This window comes from Lontra canadensis, unplaced genomic scaffold, assembly GCF_010015895.1.
Source record: "Lontra canadensis isolate GAN:19392208 unplaced genomic scaffold, GSC_riverotter_1.0 scaffold1, whole genome shotgun sequence".
NCBI lineage: Eukaryota > Metazoa > Chordata > Mammalia > Carnivora > Mustelidae > Lontra > Lontra canadensis.
In genome coordinates, this window is record NW_022630995.1 from 46607149 (window position 1) to 46621173 (window position 14025).

The window sequence follows — 14025 nt, forward strand, 5'->3', positions numbered from 1 at the left end:
CCTTGTCGAGGGCCACCAAGGACTTCTGGAGAGATGAATCTGTGGGCATCAGGAGGCATGTCCTCAAATTACTAGCTTTCTCAGAAGCACTAACAAAAACATCCTCCTTTTGGGGTCCACTCTACTCTAACTGGTCTTCAGAGTGTACCAGAGCCGAGTCCTCGGACCCCTTCTCCTCTCCAACCTCCTTCCGTTTTGTACTATTTAGAGGTTGGCAACTCCTAAAGTTGTATCTCCAGCCCTAACTTCTCTCTTACGGCATTCAACTTGTACATTTAACTACTGACTCAACAGTTCCACTTAAGATGTTTAATAGGCAGGGCGCCTGGGTGGCTCAGGGAATTAAGCCTCTGCCTTTGGCTCAGGTCATGATCTCAGGGTCCTGGGATCAAGCCCTACATTGGACTCTCTGCTCAGCACAGAGCCTGCTTCCTCCACTCTCTCTGCCTACTTGTGATCTCTCTGTCAAGTAAATAAAATCTTAAAAAAAAAAAAGAATGTTTAATAGGCTACCTCAATCTTCATCAAAACCCAGATTTTTGTGACACCTGGGTGGTTCAGTCAATTAAGTGTCTGCCTTCAGCTCAGGACATGATCTCAGGGTCCTGTTATCAAATCCCACATTAGGCTCCTTGCTCAGCAGGGAACCTGCTTCTCCCTCTCTCTCTGCATGCCACTCCCCCTGCTTGTGCTCTCTTCTACCTGACAAATAAATAAATAAAATCTTAAAAAAAATAAAGTATCAAAAAAACCCCCCAGATTTTAAATTTCTTTCTACGAGTGATCCTCCTCTAACTCACAGCTCAATAAACAGCACCACCATTCACTCAATCCCAAAACTCTGGAGTCACCCTTGACTCCTTGTTTTCTCCTACACCCAATCTTCCAATCTGTCAACAAATTCTATTAGGTCTCCTCTCACACAAATCTGTCATCTCTCATCACCTCACCACTACAATCCTGGTCTAAGATGCCACCATCAACCATCAACGCTTGCTTGAGTTACAACAGAAGCCCAAGCTCTGTCTCTCTGCTCCCACTGCTACACCCCATGTTCTCTTCACAGAGCAGCTGCAATTACCCTTCTAAACATAAACAGCCATCATGCCCTGTTTAATACCCTCCAGTATCTTCCTACCATATGTAGACAATATCTCAATTCTTGTTGCTCGCTCCCTCCATTCCTCCCCTGGCTTAAGCTACCATGGCTTCTTTATTACTTCTTTATTATTTGTCTCATATTCTCTCCTAAGCTCTTTCTGTGCTCATGCTGTTTGTCTGAAATGTTCTTCACAGTTCGTAGTTCCCAACTTCATTCTGGTCTCTGTTCAAATATCCCCACTGCAAAGATTTCTCTGACCCCTCAAAGCACTCCCAGTCTCTTTTTATCCTGTTTTAGCTTATTTTCTTATCATCTGTTTTAACCTTTAATATGTTACTATGGGTATTTCTTTAGCTGATTTTTATCCATCTCCCTAACAAAATGTAAGCTCCATGAGGACAGAAAGCCTATCTTGCTCACCAATGTATCTCTAGCATCTGACAATGTCTGGTACATGGAAGACTCAGGACTATTTGTAGGATGCACGTATGCACACAGGACTGCAATACATTGCTTCACAGTGAATATCCTTAAAAGGAACTACTCAGTTTTATTAGGATTAAATCACTACATGTGAAAGTACTTAGAATAGTACTATTAGTATCATGCAATATTGTTGGCTTTACTACTTTACATCTCAGTATTCAAACTTTTCTTTAAGCCACAATTGTATAACAGTTCCAATCTTTCTGAAGTTAACATTTTTTGTCATTTACATTTTTTAGCTCTGCTGGTTATTAGTCAGAATATTTGCCATTCTACTAACACCACACCAATTTCTGAGTTTAAAGGGAGACAGTACACTTTTAGCAATATAAGTTCTAACATAGTCTACGAGACTGACTAATCTCAAGCAAAATGTTTCAATTCAATGCCAGTCTTCGAACTACATTTAAATTTGATGAGGTTTGGATTTTAGAGAAATCAATGACTTTTAAATGATGTAAGTCTAGAGCTTCCTCTAAGTCTATACTCGTGCTTCCCCATCACCTAAGAGTCAAAATTTGCCTAGATTACTATTATTTGTATATTCCACTGTTTCTCCACTAGCTAAGAATAAGCACATTGAGAACATGAGACATGTCTGATTCAATTTTATTCCCCATACGAGTTCTTTGGAAATAGACACTGCTGAATGACCTCTCACCAGTAAAGAAACCAAAGATGTTCACTAGTATTTGGCATCAAAAACTTGCTCTGGGGGAAAACAAACAAACAAACAAACAAACAAACAAAAAAAACTTGCTCTGGTCACTTCTAATTATTGAGAAAAGGTAAGAAATCTGATAACAGGTAGTGCAAACATTATACCTTAAGTTATGTGTGTGGTGAATTCTACATTCATAAAACATCAGGGATTACCCCAACTGGTGTTCTCTCCTCTATCCTAGCTTTGTAGCTTGTTGGTACAGTATTTACCATATTTCTGAGATAAACTGGATATACAGCCCAACACCGTGTGCCCCCAACTTGACCCTGAATTAGGGCTACTCATAAATCCCCTCTATCTTAACTAAATTGTACTCTTGTTTTCATTTTACTAAGAAACGCAATTTTTAGTTTTAAAGTCATCCTAGTGAACAAAAAGCCCTAAACACCATGCCCCTCTCAGAGTATGAAATAACAATTTAATTTTCAATAAATCTATATTCTTGTGGGAGAGTAAACTAATAAAAACTATGCTTATATTTTTTAAAGAAGTAAGAATTTCTATGCTTCTAAAACTTGGTCCTGTGGTGGGATACAGCAGGTACCAGAGAAAATGATTAGGGTATCTGTATTAGTTAAGGAAAGAAATCATAATGTAATTATTTAGTGCCCTCTATTGAATATATTCAGATATACAACTAAAAAGGAAAACTCCACCAAAATTTAGAGACAGTGTAACAGAAAGTCATCAAGAATGCAGTCATAAAAACGGCTAACTGCCTTAAATCATTTTCACAATAAAGTGGGATATAATTGTAAATAAAGAATAGCAGTGATTATTGATAAGCGTTCTTAAATTAAAAAGCATGAACCTGAAATGTATTTTTACATTTAAATGCTGTATCTTTTATTTTTACTACACATATGACTAAAGCAAAAGTAGAGCCATACCAGTCTTGGGAGTGCCATGCCAGTAACGGAGCACACAAGTTTGACTGTTTGTCCGTAGTGGATGTAGCCATCGCGAACTGTGAATTCTTCTCCTTCTGATTCATCATCATCCACTATGGTGGAGTGAATAAAGAGATTAAATTATTACCTTATAGAATTCATTAATCTACTTAGGAAAACAACAAAACTAATACAGCTATATGTCTTTTTATCAAAGAATTTAAAATTTTCACACTAAAAATATCAAATACACATTTCTGTACTCACAGAGATGAATGTAAAACGCTCCCCACTGCTGAGAACTGGCATGGAAATTACCTCCTTCTACATGCAAGTATCTGGTACTAACTGTCTGGGATCGAAGTCGATTAAACAGAGCCACCTTTGTTCCTGAGGCAATGCATACTGCAAAGAAAAAAGAGCTTCTGTTTAGGTGACTGGAGGGAAGGGACCTGTACTTGGCAAGTTATGATTATTCTTCATTATAACTTAATAATTAACAGATTCTACTAACAACTTGATACCCTAAGGAAAAAAAAAAGTCAAGGTAATTCTCATTAATAATGTCATGCTAAAGATATAAGATATGTCCATAAATAATTTTTAAATGAGAGCTACACAGTATGTTTCACGCAATGCTGTTCAGCAAAGGGAAATTATTTTTTAAATAATAAATATCCAATAGTAGGAAATTGAGTAAATAAATTATAATGTCATTTACCTACTTGAATAATGTGTACCTCAATGCACCAATAAAGAAAGTATCTCCCTAGAAGACCAGAGAATGGAAAAGTAGACTATAAAATCCTCTGTATACTGTGATCCCATGATCTGAGCCAAAGACAGATGCTTAACCAACTGACCCACCCAGGTTTCCCAAGATTAAGAAATTTTATTTTTTTATAGTTTTTTATAACGTATTTGTTTTTATGTGATCAGGGTATTGTAATTATATTAAATAAACAAAAGCCCCTCTCTATCAGAGATACATATTTGCAGATGATGTCTGGATTTGGATCAAACTGAGGCCAAGGAAAGCAGGGTAGGAGATGGGTACAGGTGAAATAAAACTGGCCTGCAGTTAAGATCATTGCTGAAGTCAGATGATAAACACAAGAGGTTTCATGTAATTATGCAACTGTCTAAGATGTTTGAAAATTTCTATAATATAAAGTAAATGATTATAGTAATAATGACTGAGAAAATGAAAACCAACCAATACATAAAAACCCATTAAGTTCATAGTAAAAAAATGAAACAAAACAAAAGCAATCAAACCAAACAAAACTCCTAACACCTCACTGGGCACTTTCAAAGAATACTACTGTTATTCTGTAAATTAGTAAACAAGCATTTATCCTGCCTTTCCTCTGCAGACTATATTTGAAACAAACTGCTAACAAATTTAGAGTAAAAGAATCAGAAAAAGCCCTTCATAAAATACTGGAATGAAGCAGCCATTATCAATGGTTAAGGTTGCTGGGGAACTCTGTAACAGATGGATTAAGCTAACAGCTTAATTTACTATAAATAATCTTAATAGGACAAGAAGTAGGATGATCAGACATAATAGGACTTCTGATTTGAAGGAAATGAACATATAGAGGACCAGCTAATTCTAAAGTCTTAAATTTAACCATCAGTTTATTGAAAATATGAAAGAGGCACATGTAATCAGCCAGATTCAAAATATGTAAATTCCAAAGGAAAAACGACCCCATTTCTTCAACAAATGACATGGAAGAAAGGTTGGAGGGGGAGAGAATACACTGTTACACATTAAAATGTATCGATCTTATTTGGATCCAAGTTTGAACAGGCCAAATGCTAAGAAAAAACCCCACAAAAATGCAACTATAATAAATCTGCACATGGACTGGCTTTCAGATGGCATTAAAGAACTACTTCAACTTTTTTAGGCATACTAATGTTTAAAAAGAAAGCTATCTGTTAAGAATCACTACTGCAGAAATGGTGGTTGAAACAACAGGATATCTGAGATTTCCATTAAAATATTCCAGCCATCAATAGAAGGAAGAGGCCATGGAAATAATGAAAGAGAACTGGCAAAACCTGTTGAGGCCAGGTGCACGGTCACTTGATGTAAAAGGGAGAAAGTAGTAGCAATTTGAAAGTGTTCATCATAAAAAGTTAGAACTAAAAAAAGAAAATGGCATGTAAGGGTTGAAATGCGTAATTTAATCAGACAGCATTTATATTTGGTAGTCTAAAAATCTGCTCATGAGCAGGAGTCTTTGCCAGAGAACCATGTTAAAAGTTTTGTTTCGGTTTGCAGGATGGCCTTCCAAAGCCCATTTGAGAATAGTGTCTCTCAAAGAGGAGCTTTTGACAGTCTTGGTGGATCAATTCTCCATGGAATGAGAAAGAGAACATTTAGCATCACTGGCCCAACACACCCCGTGCCACAATCAATCACTCCCTGCAGTCACTGACAGCAAAAGGAAAAAACTCCCATTTTTCCCTATGTCTCTGCGGAGCAGTGAAGAACCCAGTCTGGTTGGGAACTATTTCCCTAGACCAGGTCTTGTTCACTTCAATTAAAAAAAGAAAAAGGAAAAAACAAACAAAGAAACAAAAAGGAAGTCTATAAAGTAGCAAAAATACACGAGTGTGACAGTTTCTGATAAAGTGAGGGCCACAAAAACATTAGTAAAAATGAACTTGCTCTCAAAAAGTGATTTTTTTAACTAAAAAAAAAATAGCTGAATCTGTCTTATTAATTTATGATGGGAATTGGTGGCAAAAAAGAAAACTCAAGCATACATACAGTCAGCATTTTTCAATGACTGCTTCTTTTTGGATGGTTTGGAAATGACTTTTATCCGCTTGCTGAGGAACACACCGATGTCATCGCTGTTGCCGTAGAACATCTTTACAGACAACATGAAGTGCTTTCTCTTGTCTGAGTCAGATATGTACAATGTTTTGGCTGTGCAATAGTTCTGTGAAAAAAAAGTAAAGCTTCAATAGCACCAAAACCTTGTTGGTTACATACTTACATCTTAGTATGGCCAAGACTAAGTTTTCAATGAATGAATTCAATGAATAACTGATAAAACCAACTTAAACAATCACTGAAAGACGAAGTACAGTCTGTCGTCTTTATCAAGTCTGTCAAATACTAATGTTGTGATCCATTTTACCCTAAGATTGTTTCAAAACACAGTTTTATCTTGTTTTATATAGCTCTATGCCTTTATCACAGAATTACCAATGCTACAGCAGTAAATATTTAAAATAGAATTTTATAGTTAAAATAGTCCATGACTGTATTTCTGCAAAGAAAACATACAAATAAGGCTATCAGAATTCAACAAAATTCTGTAAAAGATTTTAGCACTGGTCCTTTTGAAAACAGTACATACAGTATTTTTCTTTATATAGCTGAACACTAGAGCAATGGCTTTTAAGTCTTTTAAGTAGGAGCATACTTTAAAGAACTTCTTATTAAAAGAAACGGCTGACTTTGCCTGTGGGGTAATTCATATTACAGCATCAAAATAACTGGACTAAGGGAGTGCCCGGCTGGCTCAGTCAGAGGAGTGTGCAACTCCTGATCTCAGGGTTGTGAGATCAACATGAGATCAAGCTCCATATTGGGGGCAGTGTTTACTCAACAAACAGACAAAAACAAAAACAAAAACAAAAAAACTGGATTGAAAGTTAACAGAGAAAACAAATGCAGCAAATTATGATGCCAGTTTACCAGAAAATAAATTCTGATAACTGAAAAGACAGAATTATATACAGTTATTATATTATATACAGAGGTATAGCACTGGCTAAAGACACTCTCAATGCAACCATCTCAAATATATGTGACAATTCTAAAATCTTTCCTATTCCCCTGATCTGTATGAATTAGGCATGGAACTAAATTACTGATCTCTTTTTCCAGACTGGGTAAACGATGCTCAAAACACAGCTTAAGTATTTAAAATATCTATTATATTTTTTAAAAGATCAATGCTGTAGCTTAAAATTAGGCTAAAGAAGTTTCTTTGACAACGTCTACTGTGTGTTTCTTCTAAAAATCAGGAAAAGTGCCACTCATTTATGAAACAGCTAATGTAGTCTAGCTTTTAAATTTTTTAAAAATTGTAATCACAGAGGCACCTGGGTGGCTCAGTGGGGTAAAGCCTCTGCCTTCAGCTCAGGTCACGATCTCAGGGTCCTGGGATCGAGCCCCGTGTCGGGCTCTCTGCTCGGCAGGGAGCCTGCTTCCCTTCCTCTCTCTGCCTGCCTCTCTGCCTACTTGTGATCTCTCTCTGTCAAATAAATAAATAAAATCTTTAAAAAAAGAAATAAAGTAAAATAAAATTGTAATCACAGGCAATTTTAGTAGCAGAACAAAAATAATACCGCAGTTTATTTCATTTCTCAATAGCAAAGTTACATAAGAAAACGTAGTTGCCATGTGAATATTTTACACTCAAATTAAGTTTTCATAAATTCAGAAGTGTGGTAAAAGCTTTGAGAAGCTTTGTTCTGCAGAAAACAAAATTAAGATAAAGTTAGTAAAAAGAAAAATAAAAACAGTACTTCGCACTCATACAGCGCCTTCTACTCAGGGTTCTCTAAGTGCTCGGAGATGCTATGGCAGGACCTACAGGTCTGCCATACAATAAAAGGCACTGAAGGTTAGATTAAGCCTGAGCTATGAAATTGTACTGCACCATAAAAGACAAAGTCTAGGAAAATAGATTATCAACATACTAAAGCAGATAGTTATAGGCTGCAAAAATGAATTGTGCATCTAAATGAAGACAATTAAATTCTCATGCGAAAAAGACTTTCACACAAAAGGTTTTATTTTGTTTGGAAAAAGCGAACACACATATAACCCTCTGAAAAAAAAGGAAAACGTATCCCTATTTTTTTTTTTACAAAAGTGAGCAGTCTGAATCCACAAAAAAAAAAAAATAATATCTAGGATAACTTTATCAGAACAATTATCTTAAAAAAAAACAACTGTAAGACCACTGCCCACAAACTACTCAAATCCCACTAAAAAGGAGGGACGGGGAGTCACTCCTCAAAAAAAAGTATTACGGCTTTAGGAAAACAAAGTAAAGTTTAAAGTTACATTCGTCATACTAAAAGGCTAGATTAGTTAACAAAATTCTAGAATAGAAAATGGCAAAAAGAAACCTTTCTATAAATAATAAACAATTTAACTTAAGAACAACTGTTGAAAGACAAGATCTTCAGACCATAGTAAAAATATTTGCCCAGAAATGAGAAATACCAGATATAATACTACAAAAATACTATAGAAATGTATGAATTATACAAACAGTACTAGCAAGAGAGGTGTAGGGGATGTAATTTTTTGAAAGTAAGAAAAACACAAATGGGCTAAGTAGGGATGAATTCCTGTTGTATAGCTTACCTAGTTCCAACTACGTAAGATATAAAATTGAGGAAATGAACATTTAACAAATTTCAAACATGATTAAGTGAAATCTCGGATCCAAAATATTATCAACACAGAGTCAAATGTCATGATCATATTTAATGCTACATATACCAGAACTTTACTGTAATGAGTATTAGTACAAATACCCAATAGTGCAAAACAAATATCCCTTCTTTTTGAATAATGACTAACTGAACCATTCAATGAGCAGACTATTGAAAAGAAAAGAGTTATTACCTTAAATGAATTGAGGTGAAGAGAGACAGCAAGAGCAAAGGGCCTCTCTCTGAAGCTCAGTGTCACACTGCTCAGGCCATCTTTGCCTACCTGGGCCCACACCTACCACGTTCATATACGTTTAGGCTCCAAGCATATAGGATGTTCCTTCCACCTGGAATGGCTTCTGCTGACTCTCAACAAGTCTTATTTTATACAAAGTAAGCAAGACTTCTCTAATAGCATTTTTCATTAAAACTAATATTAACAGGTAAATGTGGCTTATAGATATTATGCCACCCCATTAGTAGATGCTTTAAATACTAGTTAATATAAGGCTTTCAGGTATTTTTTTCATCTTGTGTGAATTTTTAGGGCTTGGAGAAAGAATACAGTCGTGTAAGTTGAAGAAAGATCTACCGAACCATGATGCTGGAAAAGGCAAGTGGGGTGTGTTTGTTTGGTATTACTTCCCCTAAAATGCTGGAAGCTGGAATTGGTTAAAGCAGGCAATGAAATTCAGTTAACAGTCATATACACTGGTAGCTACAGTCCCTGTCTTCTCACTCCCTACCTAAGTAGTCACTTCATAGCACCATGTATCTAAATGCACAGCCTGGAGACGTGTAACTGAAACTTTCTAAAGAACAGGAAAATAGGTGAGACACAGCTAAGGCCTATCGGATCAGCCTACCACTTAAATACATACTTTGCGGCACAAGGGTCATAACTTAGAAATATTTCGTACGGCTCTATTTTCTTTTTAAAATGAAACCACCTTTATTGTAATGTTTTATTGCAAACCTAATTAAAAAATACCTAAGTGACAAGGCTTACTGCAAAAATTATAAAGATACAAATGTCATAAAAATATTTGAAGGTGGTTGTTATTAAGGCTTCTGGTGCGCGTTCTGCGTATTATCTGTAAAATGACTAAAACTGAACTGGAGTGTACAAATCCCCTAGCTCCTCACAATGTTACCTGCCAGTCCCATCCATACTGCCAACTTTAACACAGCAAACACTAAGATATTCAGTGAAGACTTAATAAATGCAGAAACAGCTTCCTACATACTGTTTTAAGACATTCATGTGATCGTTGAGAACTATTTTTCAAATTTTAATATCAAGGGAAAACAAAATAATAGTTAAATGCTAAGTCAATAAGAACTATTTCTGAACACTAAAGGTATAGACTGAAACGATTACTTTATAATTTCATAAAATATAATTAGTAAAACTAATACATAAATTCCATTCCCTAACAAATTAAAGAAAACTCCTAAAAGTATGAGTCAAGCTTATTGTGGCTGTTCTTGTCTATTGTAGTTTTGCTCTACACAGAAGCTAAGTAAAACATTTATGATCTTTATAAACACAGATAAATACTTCTAAGAATTAATCTCTATCACTTTGCTTCTCGTATAAGACTAAGATTAAGAGAGAGTAAAATACTATTGAGCTATGTATTTTCACTGTTTGTTGAATATCAGGTCTCCTCCCTGTCAGTCAGATGACAGGTAAGCCTCCTTAATTTTTTTATTGGCTTCCAATGGAAACCTGATTTATAGCCTGCTAAAACTGCCCCCAAGCTGTGGAAGCTTACTATGGGCTACCTTTAGATGTCCACAGCTCACGACTAGCCCACAGCTATTTGAGAAGTTTATCTCTGGTGGGTGGTGTTTCAGAAAATCACTACCGAAAGCCATAAAAGAAAAAAAATCATCACCACGAAAACAAATAAGGAAACTACACACGTTGGTACCATGGTGCCATTTAAGAGAAACAACATAGTTTTAATTTACCTTTCCTTCCAAGTTCAGCTGCTGCATTTCTTGGTCACTATTTCCTATTCCAATAAATGCACATGGTTGAGACTCTTGTTCAGAACAACCATCCCGTTCCATTTGTTCTTTTTTTTTCTTCCATCCACTGCCCATAAGATACACACAAGGAGGAGGGCAAAAAAACCTGAACCAATGGGGGAAACACACACATATACATACCACACAAATACAAAAACAAACAATGCTATTAGATTTAAGAAAGCATTTCTTTTCTTCGAACGTATGAATACAAAATTATACTGAACTGCGTTAAATAATCTCCTAATGAAACATTCTGGTGAAGCCTTCTGTAATGCAAATAGTCATGTACAGAGCGCAGAAATCAAGGCTTTCACAAAGACTACACATGTTCAGTAAAGGTTTGTCTATACTCAAATTATGTCCTCAATTACAACAGATACTTCTTTGAGCAGGGAGCATTCCTTTCATTTTAATGGAGCTCAGAATTCTGAACTATTGGAATTCAATAAATCCAACAAAGTCTAAAGGGTTGCAGAAGATGATACACCAGGAAAGAATCTGCAATTATAACTTAAGATCTACTTAAAAATGACATATTATTAATTGATGGCATTATAGTTATGGCTATTACACTTAACTTCATTTGGTAATTAACCTGGAAAAAAGAATTAGAGCAACATCCAAAGTAGAAACTTCCAAAATAATAATAAAAGTAGAAGAATTAAAAGGAAAATGGATACTGAATTCCTATGTTTTATGTATTTTATACCCTGAACACCTGGTGCAAGTGAATGACTGAAAGAACAATGCACTGTGCCCTTTCACCTCACATTACCAACGGATTTGTTTTGCTAGCTGCCCAAAGCCTGCCTTCAAAAATTCTTCCCACCTAGATTAACTTCCTTATACAGTTGACCCTTGAACACTCTGGGGGTCAGGGGTACCAACTCTGTATGCAGTTAAAAAATCCATGTCTAACTTCTGACTCTCCCAAAACTTTACTAATAGCCTACTGTTGACCAGGAAGCCTTACCATTAACATAAAGTCAACACATATTTTGAATGTTATATGTATTATATACTGTATTCTTACAATAAAGCTAGACCAAAGAAAGTATTACTAAGAAAAATCTTTTTTTTTTTAATTTTTTTTTTTTAAAGATTTTATTTATTTGTCAGCGACAGAGGGAGAGCGAGCGAGCACAGGCAGACAGAGGCAGAGGGAGAAGCAGGCTCCCTGCCGAGCAAGGAGCCCGATGTGGGACTCGATCCCAGGATGCTGGGATCATGACCTGAGCCGAAGGCAGCCGCTTAACCAACTGAGCCACCCAGGCGTCCCTACTAAGAAAAATCTTAAGAAAAAAATACATTCGGGATGCCTGGGTGGCTCAGTTGGTTAAGCCGCTGCCTTCGGCTCAGGTCATGATCCCAGGGTCCTGGAATCGAGTTCCGCATTGGGCTCCTTGATCAGCAGGGAGCCTGCTTCTTTCGCTGCCTCTGCCTGCCTCTCTGCCTGCCTGTGTGTACTTTCTCTCTCTCTGGCAAATAAATAAAATCTTAAAAAAAAAAAAAATTCGTAAGACTATACCATATTAACTATATTAACTGAAAAAAATCTGCATAGAAGTAGAGCCTGAAGATTGAACCTGTGCCATGCGGGAGACAACTGCTATCTCATTTCTAGCAATTAAGAAAAGTCTATTTCAGAGCCTAGGTCAAGCCCCTTATTTTACAGTTCAGACTACCAATCCAGTCCTTATGCAGAGCATAACTTGCTTTCGCTCAGTTATACACACTGGTTTATGTACACTTTAAAACATTTACACCATGTCTTATCCAGAGGCCCGAAAACTCAAATACATACTCAAATAGTAGCTAAGTAAACTCAAACAGTAGCCAGGTAAGAAATTTAGTGGGTGAACCAGGTGTACATAAGTAAGTTGGAGTATCATGTAATTACTCAAAGAAGTAGGTTCCCTCCTTTCTTCAAACACATAGCCCTCATGGTAATTCCCACTTGCTGTATAGTTATGAATAAAGGAAAATTTTTCTTAATTCTTTTAAGCCCACTCTAAGAAAAAGAGGATCCTAAACGCAATGACAATCAGCCACTGGTGTGTGACTTGGATGATAGATAATAAGGCACAACAGAGACTAGCAAGCCTGTGAGTACACACCCTCTCAATCACTTTGCCAAACTACCTGCATGTGGGCCTAGAGTCACATCCTCCAACTGTTCAACAGATGCTTGAAATCAAATTTTAGATGAGATTCCCAATTTTAAAAATTTAGTGACGAATTTATGCTTTTTAACACTTTGCAGGCCAACAGCACACAGGCTTAAGAAAACAACAACAAAAAATGTGTACACGTGCCTACTTGTGCATATGTGACACATGGACAACACCAGGTTAGATTTGGCCTCAGCCTTTCCTAAAGGTAGTTAGTATCTCCTTCTTGTTTGCTTTCTCCCCTTAGTACCCACTACAATACTGACTGAATCGAATCAAAATTAAATAATATCCACTTTTTGTTCAACTCTAAAGACTACTTTAGGAGCAATTTATATTAAATTATAAGAAGTGAGCTGGGTTTATGTAACATTCATTAATTCACTAAATTATTACATCCCTGGTCTGTATTCCTACTGTATCAGGCACTGGGAATATAGTAGGGGGAAAAAAAATTCCTGTCTTGATGGAATTCACACTCTAACAGGCGTGACAATTAAAAAAAAACCTAAATGTGTAAAATGGCTTATATATTCTGTTAGCTGGTGATAAACACTGAGGGAAAAAATTAAGCAGATAAGGGGTACTTAAAATGTAGAAGACCTGGGTGGCCATGGAAAGCTTCCTTAAAAAGGTGACCCTGAGTCACAATCTAAAACCACGGGTAGCTGTGTGGGAGCATTTCAGCTGAGACAAGAGCAAGTGGAAAAGCTCAATAGTAGAAAGGACTAAAATGGACTGTGTCTAAACAAACACAGAGCAGTGTGGCTGTAGCTGAGAAGAGAAGATGAAGCCTGGATAATGGGGAAGTAGACCAAGTAGGGCCTGGAGGTCAAGCGGAGTAAGGAGGGAAGCCTTTCAAGTCTTCCCATATTTATCTAAACCAGTAAAAAGGAAGCAGAGCCGCTTTCATGCCTGCATACTCTCACTGTGGCCATGGACACAGAGGTCACAGCCGAGATAGTGGGCTCAGCTCCAGGTCACTCCAAGTTTGGAGGGATGCCTGGATTAGCCGACTAGTTCAGGAGTTGGCTCAATTCACGTCTACACCAGGGATCTTTCTGACCTCTAATGCTGGGAGCCACCCAATGCTTACTATGGCACAGACTCAAATACCTAGCTGGCACA

At 36.7% G+C, this 14025-nt stretch overlaps 1 protein-coding gene across 5 annotated transcripts in view; it reads right to left on the reverse strand.

Moving 5' to 3' along the window:
- Nucleotides 1–14025, reverse strand: part of RBPJ (recombination signal binding protein for immunoglobulin kappa J region) — a 213822-nt gene that overhangs the window by 3363 nt on the left and 196434 nt on the right. For all 5 annotated transcript variants that reach the window (XM_032853771.1, XM_032853803.1, XM_032853779.1 and 2 more), the window contains 4 exons: nucleotides 10664–10829; nucleotides 5991–6165; nucleotides 3470–3607; nucleotides 3203–3315 (listed from right to left, as the gene is read on the reverse strand). In XM_032853771.1, the coding sequence (XP_032709662.1) occupies nucleotides 3203–3315; nucleotides 3470–3607; nucleotides 5991–6165; nucleotides 10664–10829 (592 nt within the window). The remainder of the gene's footprint in view (nucleotides 1–3202; nucleotides 3316–3469; nucleotides 3608–5990; nucleotides 6166–10663; nucleotides 10830–14025) is intronic.